We start from the raw sequence: 24753 nt of genomic DNA, 5'->3' as shown, positions 1-24753 counted from the left end.
TGTAACCATGCAGAACATCTTAAGTATTTGGTATGGGGTCATAGGTGAATACTGTTGGGATACACAGGTATGTGTGTTGTTGATGATTATTAGTATGATAGTTATAATGTAAATCTGCCCATCCCCATCTGCCGTATTTGCATTAGGGGCTCTGAGAATGTTATCAGACATTACTTATGTGAAATCTATTCCTTGTGAAGTATACAAATGATTTTTGTAATAAAGAGCCATTATTAAATCTATTTACATATTCTAGTACTTAAAATGATATGTGTGTCTATGGACATGATATAATCCTATCCATGTGTAATATGCATATGAATACAAATCATATGGACGCTGAAAATGACAGCAACGGAATCCTTACAATTTGCAATAAAATATTATTGTATCCTGACCATCTGTGAACATTTATTATTGGTCCTTGTCCATACAGCATCGTTAAATTTCACACCAATTCCTGTAAAGTTCAGAGCCAAAGAGCTGGTCGGTTCGGTACGCCTTATTGGATCAAGTTCTACTGAGATATATTCTTCAGTCACCTGCACCGAACCATTTCTTTGATGAATGCACAACGGTAAGTGGTATACTAAACGACCGTCTTCTTGCAAATGTTATACATGCGTCACTCTGTCTCAAGATGCAAAGGAGACACTATGAATACATATTAGTTGTAACGACCTCATCATAAAAGGGATTTTTAAAAGGCAAGCTACATAATTTTCCTGAATTCTAAGTCATGTTACGCTCAAAACAACGTCCATCCCTCCCCAGAAACTATTAGTAAAAGTTATTAGTGTTGTTAATCATGTATGCTTTAGTTTTGCTGGTGAGAACACTCAAATTCTAAAATTATTACGCACATGTCACGCACAGACAACCTATCTGCAGCGTTTCACGAAAGTCCTTTGGAAGTGTCCTGTCTTGATATTCCAGTTTTTATGAAAAAAACGACAGCCTCAGCTGCACTGGTACATGTTCAAAATGTCCACGTTGTAATGAGAATGTAGACTTATCGACATGTTTTTAAGGCGGCCCCTTGTCTTAGCGAAGGAGGGACTCATCTGATTCGAACATGTAGAAGTTATATGGTGCGCTCAGCGCCTCCCTAAAACTTTGGCATATAAAAACCAGGGTCAATCGTTTGTTTAGGCAGTAGGGAGTTTCTGCTAGGGTCTGGATTGGAGTTACACTGGCCGGACCCTACCTATATGATTGGTGTCTGAGGAAAAAAACAGGATTCCCCTTGCCTCAAAGAGTCTACATGTCTAATATTTAGACATGTTCAGCTTTGTGGATATTCGGTTAGGGCTGTTGCTCGCAGCAGCAGTTCTTGTGGTGAGAGGACAAGAGGAAGATGATAGTGAGTATAACTTTTATTCGTCCTTTATTTCGCAAAAGGAAATGGGAGTCATATTAGAGAATCTGATTTTGATTTTTGTCTCGTGCTGGTGCAAATCTTGTTTTAAATCACAAGTGACATACGGAAATTTCTTCACAAGGAGAAGAAAAGAAGACGGAAACAGGCAAAAATTGATATGTCTAATTCAAATGTTTAAATGCTCTCCTGCTGGGTGGATTTTAATCCATTTTCTGTGAGAGGCTGAGAGTTAAGCTGATGCGTGCCGTTACATGTTCAGTGCGTCTTCAGCTCGTGCGCTATTTGATGTCCTCAAGCAAAGGAAATTCTCGCAGCTGCAAAACCTTGGACGTGCTTTGTGAGGAGCTGGACAGAGATGAAAGTTAGGGGGCGACTGGCGTCTGCTCTCCTCATCAAGAAAAAAAATCGTTGGTGCAATATTTAAACTCTAGAGTCATTGGAGGCAGACCTAAATGTCATCGAAAGAAATGGGATAAACATGTACAAATTAACACCACGTCATCTTAAGTGTCGTTGATGACTGGAAGTAATGCAAGGTTTTTTGGGCGAAAAAGAATTTAAAACTCAGGTTAAACGCACAGTCATTGTCGAACTCTAAACTCTCAAGTTTATCCAAGTTTTTTCTAGAAACCAACAATAAAATATAAAACTGTGTAAAACAGAGCGGAAAAGCGCGGAGAAATTTTAAAGAGTTTCCCAAATGTGAACAAAGACAGGGTAGACATCACTTACTGATAAGTGGCAGATTCGGTTGGGGGAGGTGGGAGCAGCAGGTGTCATTTTAAAGTACTATAGCGCCAATCTGTGGTGAAGTTGGAAACTGCAAGGGTCTTTACTCACTAGGGGGTACTTTCCCATGCTGTAAAGGCAGAAGCACCAATATTCAACGCCTTATTTCTTCGTGTATTTTAATTAGTTGTTCACAACAGACAGGCAACAGAAAATGTAATTAACCGTTTTCAGCAAAACTGTCCATCGTTTCATTTCTGAAACATTTCTGAGCTAGAATCTTTGAAACGATGGACAGTTTTGCTGAAAACGGTTAATTACATTTTCTGTTGCCTGTCACGTTCCTCTGAGTTCGCAATAGTATCGATCCGATGATGCAGCGACCTGTCACTTGCAGTCTTGGATGGCATGTAGTACACTAATTATAAACAAATTAGTGAAATCTTGGACTGCCGTTGATGTCGGTCGGTCTAGTAGACCTACTTTTCTTAAATGGGTGTCATGCTTAGTTACCAAAATGAAGAGCGTGTTTCCAGAAAGTATGTTGTTTTCATTATTGACAGCTTTATTTTTACAGTAAAATAAGATGCTCATTGTTAGGTCACTATCATAGTTTTTAGACACGTTGCATTAACTTCTCAGAAGAGACCAGTTGTTGTTTTCTTGTTTGTTTTGTCCTTATTTTTGTTATGTTTGTTTCTCTCTAGGCACATTCGGTAGCTGTACTTTGGACGGCCAGCTGTATAACGACAAGGATGTATGGAAACCGGAGCCATGCCAAATTTGCGTTTGCGACAGCGGAACCGTTATGTGCGACGAGGTGATTTGCGAGGATACGTCCGACTGCGCCAATCCAGAGATTCCCGACGGCGAATGCTGCCCTATCTGCCCTGACGACATTTATGGTATAGCCTACTATCCCAGCTTCAACCTCAGCCCCTCGCGCTCTGCGGTCATATTAGCTAATTATCGCTCACCAGTTGCCAATAACTTTACCTACCTAGACTGAGAAAACTGAAAGGATAAATAGGCAAAGGGTCCACGCTTTCATATCAGAGAGCTAACCCTTTCGGAGGGGCTTTGAACGCCAGAGGATCAACTTGGATGTTGTTTTGCCCTGACCACACCTGAACTTATTTTGGACTAAGATTCGGTTCTGGGTTTTGGGCCAATATTAACCTTGCCTTTGGCTCATCTACTATCCAGTCCAGTCCAGTCAAACTCATACATCTCAAAATCTACGACATTTTACCACATTTGGAATCTGTTTTATGTAATATGTGTTAATGAAGCATTTATTTCATTGTCAGGTTAACTACAGATTTTTAACTTTGCTTATGTTGCTGTTAAAATTCAGTCATAAATAAATTTGTTTTATGATTTTAGTTCTTATACAATCTAATTTTCAAAATTGATTTTATAGATCCAGAGCCAACTACTGGACCAGAGGTTAGTAATGAAAACAAATCTAAATGCAGTAGGATCAAAGCTAACTTTCATATATCATTGTTTATTTAGAAATACAGAATTATACTCTAAAGTGAAACCATACAACAGAAATAAGTCACAGAAATGCTTAATCTGTGCCCACATGCTCAATAATCAAATCGTCTGATTTTTCCTCTTTAAGCCTCCCATTCTGCCTGGACCTAAAGGCGACAGGGTGAGTTGCTGCATTTTCCATGTTACATCATATAATGTCTTTATTTGCTTATGTGATCAGTTGACCTAGTTTGGTTGTACATATGTGACAGTGCTTTGGAAGTGCATGTAATGGTGCATATAAAGCTCCATTAGAGGCCACCACTATGTCGGTGAGCATACTTTGTAGGCGTGGGGCTTTTTAACTGGCTGATGCTCTGATATTCTAATCTTAAATAACAAACTACTATGATAAAGCATTATGATCTTGACTGTGGCTGAGATTTAGAGTTATCTTAAGACTTGTTTAGATGCTGCTTGAATTGGATGATAAATGCAAAGATGTAGAAGTACATGCTCTTCTAATGAATTCTTCTCCACATGAGATAGTATATGCATCTCGTAAAATTTCTGAGGCAAGTGGTCTCATTTGCAATGTTGACCTCAGTTCACCCATGTGACCTTTGACCTCTGAAAGGCAATCAGTCCATGGCTAGTCAGTGATAATAATGTGATAATCATTGCAGCCCAGCTGCATATACATATTGGAGTATATAAATACCCTATGTCTTTTGATAAATCTTAAATTGGAACAGTCTTCAGTTCAGTTGACATCTTAAAATGTTTTGGTGTTTGGAACTGAATATTAGGGGAAAGTATATCAAATTAACGAATATAAAGATGTTTCTTGCTTTGTTTCAAAACTCAGGTTTTTTTTCTTTTTTGTTTGTTTGTTTTTCTTTGTTTTGTTTTTTCATTTAGAGACATAGATATAGCATATTAAAGTAAGCATTTTTTCAAATACAGTACTATTCTAGGATTTTGACAATTGTCAGAAATTAGCATACAGCACTGTTGTTCAGCCACAAAAACATAAGATGTTTTCATATTGTAATTTTGTCGTCACATTGTGATGATGTAACAAAGTGATGTTGGTCTTTAGATGTATATGTCTAGCTGGCTATACATGAGAATTCACAATTGATACATTTCAGTAATTGAATGTGAAGTTTTCAGGGACAAGTATAATACAGGAGGTTTATTCCAGCGTTCAAATGTTGTGTAAGGAGGAGTATACTCTGCTGCAAGTGTCTGTTAGTGAGAATGTCTGATGTAGTTCTTGTATTTTTCATAGGGTCTTCCTGGACCTCCTGGAAATGATGGCATTCCTGGGCAGCCCGGCCTTCCCGGGCCTCCTGGACCCCCTGGACCTCCAGGCCTTGGTGGCGTAAGTAACTCCTTTTTTTCATTTTCATTTTTACAGTTAAGGTCAAAACCTCCATTTGTCAGATGTCAACTGGTCAGAAAAAGGTTAAACCAGCACAAAAGCAATTTTAGGTGAGGAGGCTAATGGTAGGAGGGGCTATAGCCCATGTGGTCATGGAGTAGCTTGACCTTTGGTTTGGGTCAAATCTTTAAAAGTATACAACTTTCTGAATTCCCTCCCATCTGTTCTATTTGATATTCTATAAATCTTATTTTATCCTTAGTTTTTGTGAATTTTCATTTAGATTGCACAAGTACATCATTCCATGTCCAACTGACATACATTAAGTCCTGGAGACCCAATAGTCAAAAATTCTTTAATCTAACCTACACCTAATACACCTGAAACAACTCATCTGCTAATCTTAATAACATAAATAAGAGCTATTAGCATAACTACCTTTATAATATTCTGTCCAAAGAGACCTTGTGTCTATATTTAAGAAATAGCTAAATTGTACTGATGTGTAAAAAGAGAGTAGTATAATTTTGGCGAGAGTGAATTGTAGGCATGCAGGTAGAAAAGTTCCAGCGAATGAATGCATTCTTTGTTTTTCTTCAGCACCAGTTCTGTGGACAGCACTTAAAGCCCCTGTGGTTAGTTCTCAAGAACTCAGAGAGCTGGTCAGTCTAGACAGAAACAAAGTAGTGACACCCAGTGAACTAAAGAGACGTTTACATGTCACCTATGAAACTTGTCATTTGGGACCTACAGGAGAGTATTTTAAATAAGCAACAAATTAGTCAGTCATAAGGGAAAATGCTATGTTTGTTACACAGAACTGGCACAATATTGTCTGCAGACACCAATTTTTATGTCAATGAAGTGTCAATGAATGTTATTGCATATAATGCTGTCAGCTTGCATGTAAGGCAACTGCAAAACAGATATTCTTTTACCCTGGTGTACACATAAATATTATATTTTTGCTTCCTGCAGAACTTTTCACCACAAATGTCCTATGGCAGTGAGAAATCAAGTGGAATAAGCCTTCCAGGACCACCGGTACAGAAACCTCTCTTGTCATTTCTAGGCTTGTTCATGCCTATTATACGATCATTTTAGTCACTGAAAAATAAGATACCAGCTTCATGTTCATAAATCTTTACTTACTGACATTTTGAGTCATTCTTGGCATGTATTAAATTCTACAGTTAATTTCTAGCCTAGATTCTATTATTATGATCTCATTTATTTGATGAAAATCAAATTTTCTCAGGGAAAAATGTGTACTTAGAAATAGCTCATTCAGTTTTAAAGTTTACAGAAATAGTTATGGATAGTTATAGTTATAGATATAGTTATAGTAATAAAACCAGAAGTTATCTGTGTAGACTTTATTTATTCCACACTCACACAGAGGAGAACTGACTGAGACAGGTATGTGTCAGTGCAGTTTTACTCACTTTACTCACTATTAGGTTCTCATAGTGTCTCACTTTTTCTTCATGTTATAGGGTCCTCAGGGACCTCGTGGCCCCCCTGGACCTTCAGGCTCCTCAGTAAGTACATCAATTCCCAGAGGTTTTCAGATCATTAGCGCAAAACATTTTTGTTCAAACTCTATCCCTGAGTATAAAGTTTGACATTCGCAAGACTACTCATCATGATTGTATTAGCAAGCTATATGCACTGTTCTCTGAACAGTAGCTCTACCTATACTGCAGTAGAGTGTGATTTCTATTTTCATTGTTTATAGTTTGGAATTTCATACTTCCCAATATAAATATCTGAACACCTACAATTTGTGAAACTAATTCATTACAACGGCTTGTATTTTTTTAGAGTTACATACATTCACATTCATACTGTACACATTGCCCTGCATTTCTTAATTAAAATTTAAGATATTTTATGGTCAATAATACACCCAAATCCATGACAGATGTCTTGCCATGGCTTACCTCTGTCTTTTTTTTCCCTGTCCTTCTTTAGGGCCCTCAAGGATTCACTGGCCCCCCAGGCGAGCCTGGTGAGCCCGGTCCTTCTGTAAGTATCATTGTCACATGGCTTCATGCATCCAAACAGATTGTCTTTCCCCCTGAGTCACGAATTGACACTTGCCCATATCTAGCTGAACAGGTTTCCTTTAGCCTCTGACATTAGTCATGTTCTATCAGAAGTTTTGGTTAAGCAGTTTAAGAGTGACCAAGGCTATGAACAGAAAAATGGAAAAACAGAGCATGACCTAAATCTGAAACAGCACAAATGCATCATCAGCAAATCTGACACCTACATTAGAATTAATTTTGTAGCAGTATACAGTACTGTTCCTGCCAACATCAACTGACTTTTACAAATAAAATACAGATATTACCTCAGGTTTATATGCATACCAGTTTGAGCATTCTTAAACACAAATATAATTCTGCTTTGGTCATATGCAGGGTCCCATGGGTTCCCGTGGCCCCCCTGGCCCCCCTGGAAAGAACGGAGATGATGTGAGTATTGTTCTTATTGTGTTTTGCTGTCCACCTACATTGATTATATATCCTCCATCCATCACTGACCTTGTCCTACATACAAATTAGCTAAAATCTTTCTCACTTCATTCTTTCTTCTCTCCTCTTTCAGGGTGAGGCTGGTAAATCTGGTCGCCCTGGTGAGCGTGGTGCTGCTGGCCCTCAGGTGAGTTTTAGTTGCCCACTTCTCACACCTGACTACAAACCTTCATCCATACCCTCCCCAGGATGCTGTACATACATACACTTGTTCCTAACACACATATATTTGCCCATTTAATCTAGTATGCAATATACCAGTTTCCATATCCATATACAAATAGACCTTCTCAACTTACCTGTCTGCAATCACAGCCACCACAAAAAATATATCCAGTCAAAGAAATCTAAATATAGCATCTACATGTCATAACTATACAATTTTATCTGTCTGATGTTTCCTAAATCTTCATATCATAATATTTATTAATTTATTGACTTATTATTTTTAATCTCTCATCCACAGGGTGCTCGTGGATTTCCCGGAACCCCTGGACTGCCTGGCATCAAGGGACACAGAGTGAGTATAGACACATGGTGACCTAAAAAGGCTCAGCATCCAGGAGGTCAAAATATAATTTCCGCACTGACCCTTTGCGTGACCTTTTTGATGTCCCCCATCAGGGTTTCCCTGGTCTAGATGGTGCTAAGGGAGACTCTGGCCCAGCTGGACCTAAGGTAAGCGCAGTTTACTTGTATGACTTGTAGGTTTTACACCTCTTTCAATTAATACATTTTAGTACTCGTGTATCGTGAGTCTCTGTACTTTCGGGATGTATCTTTTGTTTGCCTATTTAAACATGCGTAGATCGTATGTATCTTTTGTATCCTTGTTGCACCCTTAAACTTAAGTGTCAGTTGTTACTTTGTCTGGCTGATTTGTCTGATTTTTCAAGAATTCTGAATCTGTTGACTTGTGTCTTTCTAGGGTGAGCCTGGTATTCCTGGTGATAACGGTGTTGCTGGTGCTATGGTGAGTCTCCACTCTGCTTATCTAATGAAGTCAAGCCTCCTGTGAGACGTTTAGTATCACTTTTTGCTTAACCAGTTCTGCAGATGAGATCAGGCCATATGTAATAAATCAGGAATGTGGTATAACGTGTCATGAAATGAAAAGTAACCTCTCTCGCTCTTTCCCTCTCTCTCTCTCTCTCTCTCTCTCTCTCTATTTCTGTCTCTCAGGGCCCTCGTGGTCTGCCTGGTGAGAGAGGTCGCCCTGGTCCCTCTGGACCTGCTGTAAGTATTTTCACATATCTTCACATTTGTCACCGTAAAAATAACATTTTCAAAGCCAGATTAAATACATCAGCCATTCTTATACCCATTCTACAGTCAATAACATAAACAGTATATAGTGTCTATAAACAGCATCCGTGAATATTATAATAACAGCCCTAAGACTGAGACTCCATTACTCACAAACGTAAGTGCACGTAAGAATCATAGTGCAAGTCAATACACTGTAGAGGGACTCAGTAAAGTTGTAAGCAATTGCATGTTTAAGGATTATATCGAGAGCATAGCTAGTGTAATACGTTGTGACTGAATACCTGTAGTCACTCAAATAGCATTCATTCAGAATGTAGACAGTAGTCATCTCCTCCAAGGCACAAGAAGTCCTGTTAAGGCCCTTATTTAAACAAAAACAACAATGAAGTGCAGTTTGTTGTCCAATTTTTGTAAGTCCTAAAAGCACTGCAATGATATTTTTTTCCTGCTATGATGAAAAGCCAAAAAAATGGCTGATTAAAAAAACAGGTCGTGTTTGCAGTAAATTACAAACTTATAGTTCATTTTTATTGAAAATAACCAAATTATTCTTCCTATTCCAACACTTTTTCTGGTACTTGGAGGAACCAAAAAAATTGTGAAATGGTTAAAAATTGCTCTCAGGGTACTCTGTTTCTCTTCTACATACATGACATGGAAAACTTAAGACTTCAAGAACAGAGCCAATTATTCAAACTTATTAGACCACATTACAATTATACACAGAATTTGTAAAACTAACTTAAACTAAAACTAAAATATAATATTAAGTAGTCTCCTCAGACAAAGTACATATCAGTCATCTAACACAGAGCAGAGAATCCAGACCAGCTGAAGCACAATGACTAGTTTCCTGTCATTAGTAAGATATATAAGTAATCTCAGACCTTCAGTGATAGCTTAGAAAAATGATGTTAATAATAATAATAATAATAATAATAATTTTGATTTCTTTTTTTCACAGGGTGCTCGTGGTAACGATGGTACCTCTGGCCCTGCTGGACCACCTGTAAGTATCCATGAGAGAACAAACCCAACGGCACTTAAACAGATGTCTCAACACTAATCACAGCTTTCAAATTCTGATAGTTTTTTACATATATACTATATGCCACATTTCCTATTTGTAGGATTCAGTGGTGAAGGAATAACATAGTCTTCCATATAAATGATAACGGAAGTTTTGGATATAGTTTTTAAATGCTGCAATGTGGCACTGAACCTCCTGTTCTCTTTTTACCTTTTTTTAGATATCAAGACATGGTAGAGAGTTTTACATTAATTTTCTCTTTTTCTTTCTTGCTCTAATTTAGGGACCCACTGGCCCTGCTGGTCCTCCTGGATTCCCTGGTGGTGCTGGAGCTAAGGTAAGTCACTCTCTCCCTCTGTCTCTCTCTCTCTCTCACAGACACACACACACACTCACAAACACATGTATGTAGTCATGTAAAACACATCTGCCTTCCTCTTCAAACACATAATGCTCTCAACAGTAATTTTCAACCAGAGGTTCATATGCTAGTCCCAACCAGAACATCTCCTCAAAGGCCGTAACTGGTTTGTTCTGTTTTCACAGGGAGAGACTGGTGCTTCTGGAGGCCGTGGCTCAGAGGGACCCCAGGGAGCCCGTGGTGAGCCTGGTAACCCCGGCCCTGCTGGACCTGCCGGACCTGCTGTAAGTAGCCTCTTGCCCAGTGTTTACACTTCAAACTCTAAAGTCAGCCAAGATTATTTGCTGAACTGGACCTTACCTCTGTTCATTGTACTGTGTATATCTACCTCAGAAGAAAGTATTGATCAGGAACTGAAATTAGGCCTACACCCATTTTAAGCCTGTTTTGGAAGGGTCATGGATCCAGTGGAACATTGTCAAAATATTTGTACTTTGATCCTTTGAAATATTGAACATTGAACTCACCTGTGTTTGTCTCTTGTGTTCAACAGGGTGCCCCCGGATCTGATGGTTCCCCAGGTGCCAAGGGTTCTCCTGTAAGTATGCTTCCAGTTTGACCCAGTAATGGTTTGCCCAACTCAGTTTTACTGTTCTGTTTCCTTCTTCTCTGTTATAATATTTTTTAATCTTGTCTAGGGTGCCGCTGGTATTGCTGGTGCTCCTGGTTTCCCTGGTTCTCGCGGACCCGCTGGACCCCCAGGACCTGGTGGTGCTCCTGGTCCCAAGGGTAACAATGTAAGTAAACTGGCACTCCTATAAACAGTACACTTCTAATGTCCGACTGGACTTCATGTCACCAGAATCATCAAAGACCCTAACACTACAGTGCAATTTAATCACTGTTTCTTCTCTATTTAATCATTTGTGTGCCTGACAACATGCAGGACCTGAATTTGTGCCCAATTCAGTTTTGTTTTTTTGTTTTGTTTTTTTGTTGTTGTTTTTTTATAAACAAAGGGCGATGTCGGTGCCCAAGGACCCAAAGGAGAGCCTGGTGCCAAGGGAGAGCCTGTGAGTACACTTACATTTTAAACATTACACTTAGAGATGAAACCTGCTGTATGCAATTACCCCCTCATAGCTAAATGTCTTAAATTATATGCTACTGAAGTTTATTTTCATATTTTCTATCAGATATTCTCATCCCTCTTTCATCTTTTTCTCTTATGCAGGGCCCAGCTGGAGCCCAGGGTCCTCCTGGCCCTTCCGGTGAGGAAGGCAAGAGAGGAGCCCGTGGTGAGCCCGGTGGTGCTGGACCTGTTGGACCTCCTGGAGCTCGTGTATGTGTTCACCTCCTTTACACAGTCCTCCTCCTTTTGTTTTACACAGTTTCTATTGCATTTTGGTTAACAACGGGTCGGCAAATCCTTCAATTATTCCCTTTCTAGTAAATTGCTAAGAAAGGTGATGTACTTACTTATGGAATTTATGCACAGAATTAATTTCATAAAACCTGTGCATGTGTAAAGAAGAGTGTGATTACACTTGCTGTTATGCAGAAATAGCTGAGTGTGTCTCTCTTTCACCCAAACACACCCCCTTTCTCTCCCTACAGGGTGCCCCTGGTGCCCGCGGTTTCCCTGGTGCTGATGGAGCTCCTGGCCCTGGTGTGAGTTTACTCATCAATTTAATAGCTTATCAGTTAATGTTTCACTTGAGCATTAAAATTCAGTATGGTTTTGAGTCCACAGCAGAGGAAAGTGATAAACAGCACCCATTGTTAATCCTTCACTTTAACGCTGTTAATCCTGTAGTTCTTTCTAGCTTTATTCAGGCATTTGTCTATTTATCCATCTATTTTGAAAGGCTAACTGAAGTACAGTAGCTATTTTTTAATTGGATTGTTCAGCAGATGTGCAAATATACAGGCCTTGCCAAGGGGAGCTGTCCATGGTCCTGTGAAGGACAGGAATCTAAATTTCGTTCCCTTTCCTCTCTGTCGACATAGGGTGCCCCAGGTGAGCGTGGTGCCAATGGACCTGCTGGAGCTCAGGGAGCCACTGGTGAGGCTGGTCGCCCAGGAGAGCCTGGACTGCCTGGATCTAAGGTAACGTACACACATACATACTCACACACACACACAGACTCACTTTCTTTGTATGTATATTATGGTTAAAGTTTAAAGCTCTCTTGTCTCTCTCAATGCTATAGGGTGTGACTGGTAGCCCTGGAAGCCCTGGACCTGATGGCAAAGTTGGACCTGCTGTAAGTGACATAGAAAAGTATCACTGGACAATAATACAGTATCATCTTTAAAATACTGATATCATTTTGAAAGAGTTGATTTGCAGTATATGTTGGCTTCCTCCCTTTTGAATGAAAGGGTATCTCTGGACAAGATGGCCGCCCTGGACCACCTGGCCCTGCTGGATCTCGTGGTGCTCCTGGCGTGATGGGATTCCCTGGACCCAAAGGAGCTGATGTACGTCGCCAAATATTTATCCTAACATACATAGAAAATTGCAAACATTAATATTCTTAACACCTGATATTGTACACTTAGGGTTTGAGTATACCACTTAACGTTCTCTCTCTCTCTCTCTCTCTCTCTCTCTCTCTCTCTCTCTCTCTCTCTCTCTTTCTTTCGCTCTCTCTCTCTCTCTCTCTCTCTCTCTCTCTCTCTCTCTCTCTCTCTCTCTCTCTCTCTCTTTCTTTCGCTCTCTCTCTCTCTCTCTCTCTCTCTCTCTCTCTCTGCTTTTCACAGGGTGAGGCTGGTAAGCCTGGTGAGAGAGGAGTTGCTGGACCTCCCGGTGCCCTCGTAAGCACTTTTTACTCATGGTTTCATTTACAAAGACTCTGTATTATAACATTATGTCTTATAATTCAGCTCTACAATTCTGTCTTGGTAAAGAAAGAATAATGGAAATTCATTGCATTTTTCAGGTGGGTATTGATATTATTTTTACTCATGTAAGTTGTTGTTATGTCTATACAGGGTGCCCCTGGCAAAGATGGTGATGTTGGTGCTCCTGGTGCTCCTGGCCCCGCTGTACGTACTCCTATTTCTATCCTTATCTCTCTTGATTAGAAATACAGAATCTCTACCTTTTACTTTTTACAAACAGAATATGGTTAAGTTTTGAGTCTCTAAATGTTTGTCTTCTTATAGGGACCTGCTGGAGAGAAAGGAGAGCAGGGACCTGCTGGCCCACCTGGATTCCAGGTAAATACATGCCTGCACACACTGCTCACTGTCTTATATTCACTCCAATACAAAAAAAGACAAAACAAGAACACACACACGCACACACGCACACACACACACACACACACGCACACACATACACATGCACACACAAACAACAACAAAAGACATTGTTGTTTGTCTGATACACTGCTCATATCGCTTAGGTCTCTTTCTTAAACAATCCTCGTTTTAATCATTCGTGTTTATCTGTATTACAGGGTCTGCCTGGAGCTCAGGGAGCTACTGGTGAGGCTGGCAAGCCTGGTGAGCAGGTGAGCATCATGTCGCCCTTAGCCTTTCCCAAATACACATAAAGACTACAAAAAAACCCCAAAATATATATACATATATCTATGTATCTATATCTATATCTATATATATACACACACACACATACCGGTAGTTGTCAAACTATAGGAAACATGTACACACAGAGTCTTGATAGTACATCCCATGTATGTGCTTTTGCCCAGAGTTGACCTTAGCTAATGATGCTTTTCCCTGAGATTTCCATGCCTATCTTATCTAAGCTATTGATCCTAACAAAATATCAGCAAATCTTCATTACAAAAAATTCCTGTCAAACATGCCCCAACAATCGGTTCTCTTTCACTAAGATCTCTGTGTCTCACTGTAGTAGCGATAGGGGCAACGGGGCCTAATCAGCATATTTATTAGGGGTGGATCTCTGTCTGAGATGGATACAATATACATCTCTGGAAGTTTTCTAGCATTCAATACATGGAGGACACATTTTATGCAGCTAACAATTCAATATGATAAAATTTAACCCAGTTTTATTGCAACACAATATTACAATAGAATACATCATGATTTAATGTAGAACAAACAGTTCAATTTTAATTCTACTATTTTTTGACACTGTTTGCTAAACCCAAATAAACCTGTTATGGGAGAGAAAAACAATGTTGGCTACATTATAATGGGCCCTTCACATTTTTACCATGATAACATCTTGTTTGGAACCTCATATATTATAATTTAGCAGATAGTTTCTTAGCAGATAGTAAAAAAAATCAGTCAACACTCAATCAATTAACACACTATTTTTTATCAATGAATTGCTGCAGCCTTTACATGAAATAGAACAATGTAATCAAATTCCCTCAGAAAAGCTGAATAAATTAAACTAAAGCTGATCATCTGCTCAGTATGTTGTACTTAGGCTCTGGTGTAGACTCTCTGTATTTTGGACTTTACGGATACAGAAGTACCCTTTTCGATTGACATAAACTTTTTTTGAACCAGTATCATAAATATTTAGCCTTGTGCACTAATTCAAACTAGTGAATCTTTATGCACTTAATATTAGGACATTAGATGCTTAACTGGTTGCTCTCCTAGGTGGAAACACCTGCTTTGTAAATGCAAAGCACCTCTCATTTGCAAATGTTTTTTTTTTAATTGTAGCAGGTGCCTGTACATGTACACAGACATACATATACACACACACTCAAAGGTGGTGGCAATGTGTAATTTTATCAAAACTGTATTACTAACAGAACTAGACACAAGTTATAGTTATATTATCAAACTGTCCAGACTTAGTCCTTAAATTTGGTAGGGTTTTAAGATTTTGTAAAAGCTTTCCTTTTAATCCAAAGCATTCTTGTCGATCTCTGCTCTCTGCAACGCTAATATTTCTCTCATTTTTTTTATAAAACAGGGTGTGCCTGGAGAGGTTGGTCCTCCTGGACCCTCTGGAGCCAGAGTAAGTACTCCTGAAATTCCTTGAAACCCAGTTCTCAAAGATCATAAACTAGGACCCATTACTTTATTTACTGCAAGACCTCTAACTAACCTGTCACCCCAAACTCCTTAATACCTCTAGCTAAACTCTGTCAATCAAACACCTTGATTCTCTAGACTAAAACCTGTTACCATCTTTGATCTACCACTTAAGCTTTCTGGTTAGTCTCCCTCTTTCATCACCTCCTTTAACTGAAGCATCTTCTTAAATATCCCATCCTTTACATCATACACCTCATCCCCGACTAAACCATTGGTTCCAACACTTTAATCTCTCTGACCAAACACTGTACGCCATGGAACCATAACCCTTCTGATCAGGTGTATTCTACCTGAACTTTTATGGCACACAGAGAAGCCAAAATGACCATCTCTAACAGCTGAGCACACTGCCTTTTAAAACTTGACACAAACCTCGCAGACTTTTAGCCCTATCTGATTACCCATATCCCTACCTGTGCCTGTTATTCTTAATACCACGACTTCTTCCTCAACGAACTACCTTCCATAGCCAAATACCTGTATTCCAAAGCCCTCTCTAATGAAGCTTGGTGTAATATACTGTTTATGTACATTTTTTTAATTGTGCCCTTAAATGTACATTTCATTGAAGTCTTTACTTAAGCTTACTGCAAAGTTCTATAAATATTCGTGTTGCTCTTATAAAAAAGAAAAAAAAGACACAGAAATAAATTCTGTATATATGAATGACAGCAAATAAATACTTCACATTGTAACTCCTCTAAGCATTTACAGTGTAACCTGCACGTGTCAGCACTAACAGATGGCCATTCTCTTCACTCTCTCTCTCTCTCTCTCTCTCTTTCTTCCTCCCTGCTCCAGGGTGATAGAGGCTTCCCAGGTGAGCGTGGTGCTCCTGGCCTGGCTGGACCTGCTGGCCCTCGTGGTGCTCCCGGTTCCGCCGGTAACGATGGTCCTAAGGTAAAACAGGCTGAGACACATGACATCATAACGATGCAACAGAAATGATTGCATTGCTGAAATAAGGGACCTCCCTGGCCTGATGGCCAGAGCATTGATTTATAATCATTTCATCTGTGTAGCAACAGGAAAAATAAATCTAATTGTCCACCTGTTTCTCTCCTCCTTGACCTTTTGTCTCTAACCTTCTCTATTTCTCTATCTCTCTGTACCTCTCTCTCTCTCTCTCTCTCTCTCTCTCTCTCTCTTTCTCTCTCTCCACATTCTCTCCTGTTCTCTCGTGGTTGTGTGTGTGTGTAGGGTGAGCCAGGTGCTGCTGGAGCCCCTGGTGGAGTTGGTGCCGCTGGTATGCAGGGTATGCCTGGTGAGCGTGGAGCTTCTGGTATGCCTGGTGCTAGAGGAGACAGAGTGAGTGCACATGACAATACAGCTCATACTCACTGAAGATTAATAACTAAATCAACTGATAATTCAGTCATAGATTCCTTCAATTAATTAACTGATCAGTCGATCAACCCAGTTCACAAATATTACCACTTAAATATTTTTGAAGGCTGAAAAAACAAATTGTTGTAAGCTGTTGTGTTCTATAAGAAACAGACTATTGTAAGCAATACTCCTGATTATACGTAATGGTGATGTGAATAATGTTATTTTCTGTATTCACTGGTGTGATATGCTACCTACAGGGTGAACCTGGTGCCAAAGGCCCTGATGGTGCCCCTGGCAAAGACGGTCTCCGTGGTTTGACTGGTCCCATTGGACCTCCTGGCCCTTCTGGTGCTCCTGGTGAAAAGGTGGGAAAATAGTGGCTTTGTTACAATGATGCAAAAGTAATAGATCCACATTATGTCACATGTACTTACATACCATAGGTGACCATTTTAACTCTATGACCTTCGTCAGCTTATATTGGCCTTTCATTTTTAGTGTGGTTATTTAGCTGTGTCCAGTATAGCACACGAGGCGCATGGAGTTTGTCTTACGCTGTGTCTTAAAATGTTGATTGTGTATTACCACTGTCAGTGGCTTCTATCCAATGCCTCAGATATTTTATACTGCATATAACTGCAGAATTAATATTTTATATTATATATAGTTTCAAGTTGCCAGACTGTGTTATTTACCTGCTCTTCCTGTCGTACAGGGTGAGCCTGGCGCCGTTGGACCTGCTGGAATCACTGGACCTCGTGGTGCCCCTGTGAGTAACTCAGCATGAATTCGGAGAAACACTCACACACAAAAATCAAATCAGCAATGGAAAAGAACAGCTCAACTCACCAGCAACACAGCTTAAAGCACTTAAACAATGATGTTCATCCCTGCATTGCAACTCGACATAAAACCTGCAACACAAAAAAGAGTTAACTGCCAGGGGAACTCAGGGAGGGTGTTAGCAGTATATACATGATATGTGTAATCTATTGTTATTTTTCAAAAATTCCTAGGGTGAGCGTGGTGAAGTTGGTGCCCCTGGACCTGCTGGTTTTGCTGGACCACCTGTAAGTGTGACATCCTACCTCTCAGAGCATTACCAGTTATTGACTGTTTTTCTGCAAAGTTCATCTTACTCTTCCAGTTAGATCCTTAAAAGAGTAACTTTTAACAGTGTCCCCCCCCCCAACACAGTGACCTGCCTGAAAAAGTTAGCTTTATTCTCTGAAGTACGATGTGTACACATATTTCAAATGACATTTTGAAACTTTGACAAAGGTGAACTGATGTCACTATGAATAATTAGCCAGTAGATTCTTATACAAAGCTCCACTGTTTAACTTTTGAATTATGAATATAACTTCTAAGTAAAGGAAACCAACTGTCAACATGTTTTATCTTTTTTAGTCTTCAGTCTAATGAATGCTTAACTGCAGTACATGATTATGTTTATTGAACTGTGAAACATGCTTTTGAGTATATTTTTGGTTAATGCAAACACAATGTACTATAAGTACCATAATTTCTTGTCATGTCATGAAACATAGCACATTTAAGAGATATGGGATGTGTATGGGTTTTGACTTTTGTTTGTACTAAGGGGAATTTTCCCTATTGTCTTTTCCCTCCTCTAACCCAAGTTGTTAGGATGATTATTCAGTCTGTATCACTTTGTGTTGAGAATGAAGTGTAGTTTGTAATATCGTTATTTCTCATGCTTTTTACAATATAGGGTGCCAATGGTCAGCCTGGTGCTAAGGGAGAGAGTGGTGACAGTGGACCCAAGGGTGATGCTGGTCCTCCTGGACCTACTGGACCTGCTGGTGCTGCTGGACCTCAGGTACAACTTTAATCAAGCTGCCCTGGTGACCACACATTTAAAGAGCGCTCAAAATGTGCTCATTAGCTTGGCTCAGTCACTTGCCAGTTCATTCTCAGTTTACATTTTCATAGATAGGTAGATAGATAGATAGATCTATAAAAATAACTTTTTTTCTCCTTACTCAGGGTCCTTCTGGTGCTACTGGACCCAAAGGAGCACGTGGTGGTCCTGGACTTCCTGTAAGAACCTTTTTCATCTGTTTACAAAATTATATCATTGTAACAAAACCTGGGAAAGATACCAGTAAATTGACAATCACAATAACCATTACTTGTGCTAAACAGTACAATTTTTCATAACTTCCCTTGTCATGCTATCTTAATTGTCAAAAATCATATGCAATGAAATGTGGAATTTTGCTACAGGAAAGTTTTGCCCCCCCCTTTTTTTTGGATAGGGTGCCACTGGTTTTCCTGGTGCTGCCGGCAGAGTTGGACCTCCTGGCCCAGCTGTAAGTGTCATAATCACTCTCAGCATCTATCTCTATCATACATCTTCTCTCTTTTCTCTGGCCACCCAGCAGCCCTTTGGGCCTGGGCAACATAAACAGAACACGTGTTTGACCATGAAAACATTTCATTTACCACACCTCTCTCTCTCTCTCTCTCTTTCTCAGGGTGCTTCTGGCCCTCCTGGACCTCCTGGCCCTGCTGGCAAAGATGGACCAAGAGGTGCTCGTGGTGAGAAGGGTCCTGCTGGTCGACCTGGTGAGGCTGGTGCTGCTGGACCTCCAGGACCCTCTGGAGAGAAGGGCTCTTCTGGTTCTGATGGTCCCGCTGTGAGTAATCATGGAGAAAACCTTACTCTCATAGCCACCTTTCCGCAAGAAAAAACTCATTCACTCAGTGCGGTGTGCAGTGCACAACAATATACTATGCAGTATATTGTTTCCAGCTAAACTCATGTTTTTGTACCTGCTGAATCCCCTGCCGCAGTCAATGCTGCATTTATGTCTGCTTCCTTCTGCTTAGATCATTTGACAGTGACCATACTTTATACCTTATGTGCAAAACACTTATGAAATACTGTTAATACTATTCCCATCCAACATTTATCATCATAAATCAACACTTTTAGCACAACAGTTCATTTCATTTCAAAGCATAAAAAACGGTATTATCGATTAAGTAATTTTTGGTATTATTTTATTAAATTGTAATATTTTGGTTAAAGTAGTTTGTAAGAAGTTAATCTTAGAAATAGCTTACTCTCGGTCCTGGTTCTCTTCTCTAGGGTCCTGCTGGTCCTCCTGGACCTCAAGGTTTTACAGGAGGCAGCGGTATTGTGGGTCGTCCAGGATCAAGAGGAGAAAGAGGTCTCAGTGGTCTCCCTGGCCCATCTGTGAGTGATCTTTTGTCATCACTACATAGGCAACATATTTCTTTCTCATGATAAAGTTTCTTTGGGTCAATATTGCTTTTATGCATCCAACATTGCTCTCATATGTCCACAGGGAGAGCCTGGCAAGCAGGGACCTCCCGGACCTGCTGGTGCTACCGGACCCCCTGGTCCTGCTGGCCCCCCTGGACTGAGTGGAGCACCTGGTGAGGCTGGTCGTGAGGTGAGTCAGTGTGGTTCTACAAAATGTTTACAAACATAAATGTGATTAACATATGGTTTCCTCAACAACACAAAACACAGCCCAACATTTGGTAAACTGAGCATATTATCTGATATGTCATCATTTAAAGAGCCTTACCAATACTGTGTAATTTATGGCCTATCAAAGCACAGACTGGAAAATCAATGTACTTTTAATATGCACACTGTGTAATTTATGTCAGCGTGTATCTTTGGGAAGAACTTTACAAGTAAAAACTATTGCAAAAAGTGCTCTCCTCCAAAAAATGTTCTATCATTACATGATATCACTTTCAAATTGAGAAAGCAATCAGACTAATCAAAGGAACACTGTGCTTGGTTTCACTGCACCAGGTTGGCCTAGAAAATATAGCAGTGGATTCTGTCAAATTGGGAGGCATAATTTACATGATGTTAAAAAAATTCAAATCTAGAATTTATCATTATAGTATGAATTTTACAGCATTTTAACCATGTTGTAAAAACTTAGAAATACTCTTTTTTAACTTTTTCATTTTTTATCTTCTTTTTCTATACAGGGTAACCCTGGTCATGATGGTGCTCCTGGTCGTGATGGTCCCCCAGGTCCCAAGGTAAGCTCCTTCACATATATTTTATGGTGTAATTTCAAATATAAGTGGTGAGTGAGATACCATAACCTTTTCATCCCTTTCTCCTACACCCTGTAGGGTGACCGTGGTGAGTCTGGAAACGCTGGTCAACCTGGTGCTCCTGGTGCTCCTGGTGCCCCTGGCCCTATGGGCCCATCTGGCAAAACTGGTGATCGTGGAGAGGCTGTAAGTAAACAGTCACTTGTTCTTAGGCTTTGAAATGAACTCATTTTATCAGGTTGCTTTAGAGCATACTCATTGTGTAGTATGCTCTGTGTTGGACTTTGAAGCCTAGTCAATTACACAACACAGAATTAAAGCGCACTTTGTCATGGCCGTATGTAGAACTTCATTTAGAATTTTTGGAGTTTTTTTTTCTTTTGAGGCAATTTTATTTATCGCCGAATTCTGACTAATCGATTGAGACTTTCACTCACACCCTTCCACTCCATTCTCAATTTTTCTAGGGTCCTGCTGGTCCCGCTGGCGCATCTGGACCTGCTGGCGCCCGTGGTGCAGTTGTAAGAATTTTTCAGAATGTTTTGATTATTTAAATGATGGAATATTGTTTAGGCATTACTGAAGACACTTGTGCTCATCTCTTTTTAGGGTCCTGCCGGTGCCCGTGGAGACAAGGGTGAAGCTGGAGAGACTGGAGACAGAGGCATGAAGGGACACCGTGGCTTCTCTGGCATGGCTGGTTTGCCTGGACCTCCTGTAAGTGCTCAATTTATAACATTCAGAAGAATAATTAACATCAGCACATCCTCTTTGCTCTGATGAGGAATGGCTGTGATGTATTTAAAAGTGGAAATTGAAATATTTGTGATGTGGGCACACTTCCAAATTGCCAATAATGGAATGAACATGTACAAAAGCTACTTTTTTTGTGAATCCTGTGTCCAGTGGTTGTATTTTAGGCAATCGTTTTCTGTGCTTTGACTTATTAGTCTTTTTTTCTGTTTATAGGGTCCTCCAGGAGACCATGGACCTGCTGGTCCTTCCGGCCCTGCTGGACCTCGCGTAAGTAATGATCCTGACCCTGATAAGGGATCCGCCGAAGAAATAAAGGATTTACCATGGATTTCACTAAACCTTATTTCATGTTTCATGACAATGCCAGTAACCTTAAAATAATTACTCAAGGAAATCAAAATAAAGTAAGTTACTTTATAAATACTTGCCCTTTGTAGGCCATGTTATTCTTTCAGCATGTAATATTGGAATCATTGTTAATGAAAAAGGTGCAGTGCTTTTGATCTCCATCATTGATCCTCCAACAAGATAAGCTGTAACTTTTACTAGGACAGCAGGGTGATTATGAATGATGAATGGTCCTGTTTTTTCAACTTTTCTTTCTCTGCTTTCATGTAGGGCCCTTCTGGTTCTTCTGGCTCTCCTGGAAAGGATGGCATGAACGGTTTGCCTGGACCCGTTGGACCCCCTGGACCCCGTGGTCGTGCTGGAGAGATGGGCCCTGCTGTAAGTTTCATAAGATCCCCCAGCACGGCTTCGAAACTTTTTTCCCCACATTTCCTTTATTTTTATTGTGTTTGCCACCTTATGAGATTTATTCTCATTTTTACACAGAATGTTCTGAACACAGATCGCAAAAGAGTAGACAGTAATGGTGGCCGAATACTGTCCTCATTGACTGCATCTCTTTTCGCCTTTCTCTTCTTTTTAGGGTGCTCCTGGTCTTCCTGGACCCCCAGGTCCTCCTGGACCTGCTGGCCCTGGCGAGCCATTTTTCCCTATTCCTCAGCCTGAGAAGGCCCACGATCCTATCCGTGGCTACAGAGCTGATGATCCCAACATGATGCGTGACCGTGATATGGAGGTGGACACCACCCTGAAGAGCCTTAGCCAGAAGATTGAGAATTTCCGCAGTCCCCAGGGAACCAAGAAGAACCCTGCCCGCATGTGCCGTGACATTAGGATGTGCAACCCTGAATGGAAGAGTGGTGAGTTTAGTAGTAGAGTGAATATAAAAATATTGCCATTTACTTGACAGTGACATCTACAAGGCAATAAACATGTTTGACCTTGGAAAAGTTCTTGGCAGACATAAAGCCTGGTTATGTAGTTGGCTTGGTTTTAAGAGCCCAACACCATCATTCACTCTATCCATTTGTCATTCCCTCTCTCTCTCTTTTCTCATTCTCTCTCTCTGTAAAGGCTCATACTGGGTTGACCCCAACCAGGGATCTCCTTTGGATGCCATCAAGGTCCACTGTAACATGGAGACCGGTGAGACTTGTGTGTACCCATCTAGGTCTAGCATTCCTCTGAAGAACTGGTACGTCAGCAAGAACATCAAGGAGAAGAAGCACATCTGGTTCGGCGAGTCTATGCCTGAGGGCTTCCAGGTAAGATAGAGGAGATCTAAACAAACTGAAACATTTATGGTATCTGAATGCAAATCTCATAATGCTCTACATTATATACATATCGTTGTGTTTTACTGACAAGGATTACTGACAAGAATCGGCTGTGAAATATTAAAATCTGTCTTGTTCTCTTTCTCCAGTTCCAGTATGGCACTGATGGTGCTGATCCAGAGGATGTGAACATCCAGCTGACCTTCATGCGTCTCATGTCCAATGAGGCATCTCAGAACATCACCTACCACTGCAAGAACAGCATTGCCTACATGGACCAGGCCACAGGCAACCTGAAGAAGGCTCTGCTCCTGCAGGGCTCCAACGATATCGAGATCAGAGCCGAGGGCAACAGTCGCTTCACATACAGCGTCAGCGAAGATGGCTGCACGGTCAGTTTCTCACCAGTCTTGTCTCATGTCACTTTTGACTCACCTCATTTCATTTCTTATCATACATACCTCTCTTACATCACGAGATTTCTTTTCGTCTTAACCATGTCATTCTCAAAGTTGTACCCGCAAATGAATTGCTGTGTGACCTAATCATTTCCCCCCTCTATCCTCCCTCCTCCCACAGTCACACACTGGTGCATTGGGCAAGACAGTCATTGAGTACAAGACAACGAAAACATCTCGTCTGCCCATTATTGACATTGCTCCTATGGACGTTGGTGCTCCTGATCAGGAATTCGGCATAGAAGTTGGCCCAGTCTGCTTCTTGTAAAAAGAGAAACATGGACATGAAAAATGTTGTTGTTTTTTTTTCTAGCAGTCATCTCCAAATCTTTTTCTGTGCATTAAAACAAAAAACAAAACTCTCATTTGGCTGCAATTGATGCACGTGCTTAAACCTACATCCCTGAAGACGGTGCTTGAGTGTTTTTTATCTTGAGAAACATTCTGCTTTTTGAATTTTTCGAGGACCACTATGTCAACCAGCATCGACATCATGGACACTTAGCAAGAAACCTTTGCATCAGCTGACCACAAGAAAATAATATATACTTGTAAAGTATAAGATTTCCCCGGAGCCAAAAGAGAAAAGAACCCCAAACGTAATGAAATACCGGTGACTTTTATTACCACTGCGGAAGGACAATGAAAAACAACCAAATGCTATGTACCATACTCTGGTGTTAAATAAATTTGAAAAAATGACATTCAGTTGCCTGATTCTTCTGACCACAAGGGGGAAAAAGCAAACTTTTTGCCTTTTTTAAAACTAGATGTGATACAAGGTCAAGGGTTCAGTTTCATTTTGAAATCGTTAAGGCTACCTCAGAGAGAAGAAATCCATGTTACCTAAAGGGGGGTGACACTAGGTCAGGTTTTTATACTCCGTAAGATTAAATAACTAAAACACAAGTAACAGAAAGGTGCTATTTCCTCTAGAGGGAGTGTGTGAGAGTCACCCTTCTCACCCATTGATTACTGTCACTTGTGCCTGTTTGGTGCTAAATGTCAACAAAATGTCATGCTGTCAATGTGATACATCTGTGTTCTTAGTTAAGTGTAGGTTGAAATAGACTGAACAGGATGCTTACTGTAGATGTAATCCACTCAGTCATGTCTGATGTAGCTTAAGTAAGTGTATTCATCATCACTTTCTCTAATTTGCCAGCCCAGGTTTGATTGAAGTTTCTTGACAAAATTTGACCCCTCCTGCCCCCACCTCATTCTTTTTTGTTTGTTCTTTTCCTTACAATGCACATCCTCCTTTC

The 24753-nt window shown here is 40.3% G+C and overlaps 1 protein-coding gene across 1 annotated transcript; it reads left to right on the top strand.

Annotated features, from left to right (window-relative positions):
• Window positions 1-1183: 1183 nt before the first annotated feature.
• On the top strand, window positions 1184-24753 carry col1a1b (collagen, type I, alpha 1b). Its single transcript, XM_030773669.1, has 51 exons — window positions 1184-1363; window positions 2818-3015; window positions 3534-3559; window positions 3741-3773; window positions 4887-4979; window positions 5958-6023; window positions 6476-6520; window positions 6954-7007; window positions 7406-7459; window positions 7593-7646; window positions 7986-8039; window positions 8144-8197; window positions 8448-8492; window positions 8702-8755; window positions 9753-9797; window positions 10102-10155; window positions 10365-10463; window positions 10733-10777; window positions 10878-10976; window positions 11199-11252; window positions 11414-11521; window positions 11797-11850; window positions 12190-12288; window positions 12393-12446; window positions 12565-12663; window positions 12946-12999; window positions 13177-13230; window positions 13351-13404; window positions 13647-13700; window positions 15116-15160; window positions 16042-16140; window positions 16441-16548; window positions 16830-16937; window positions 17288-17341; window positions 17589-17642; window positions 18308-18415; window positions 18583-18636; window positions 18855-18908; window positions 19074-19235; window positions 19691-19798; window positions 19911-20018; window positions 20578-20631; window positions 20728-20835; window positions 21117-21170; window positions 21259-21366; window positions 21619-21672; window positions 22024-22131; window positions 22337-22613; window positions 22828-23018; window positions 23180-23422; window positions 23610-24753. Exons 1-51 carry the CDS (start codon window positions 1282-1284, stop codon window positions 23754-23756), a joined length of 4344 nt encoding a protein of 1447 aa, XP_030629529.1. The 5' UTR covers window positions 1184-1281; the 3' UTR covers window positions 23757-24753.

The sequence above is a fragment of the Chanos chanos genome, chromosome 5, assembly GCF_902362185.1.
Source record: "Chanos chanos chromosome 5, fChaCha1.1, whole genome shotgun sequence".
In the NCBI taxonomy this organism is placed as follows: domain Eukaryota; kingdom Metazoa; phylum Chordata; class Actinopteri; order Gonorynchiformes; family Chanidae; genus Chanos; species Chanos chanos.
The sequence above is the reverse complement of the archived record's forward strand: the minus strand, read 5'-3'. Positions and strand labels throughout refer to the sequence as shown.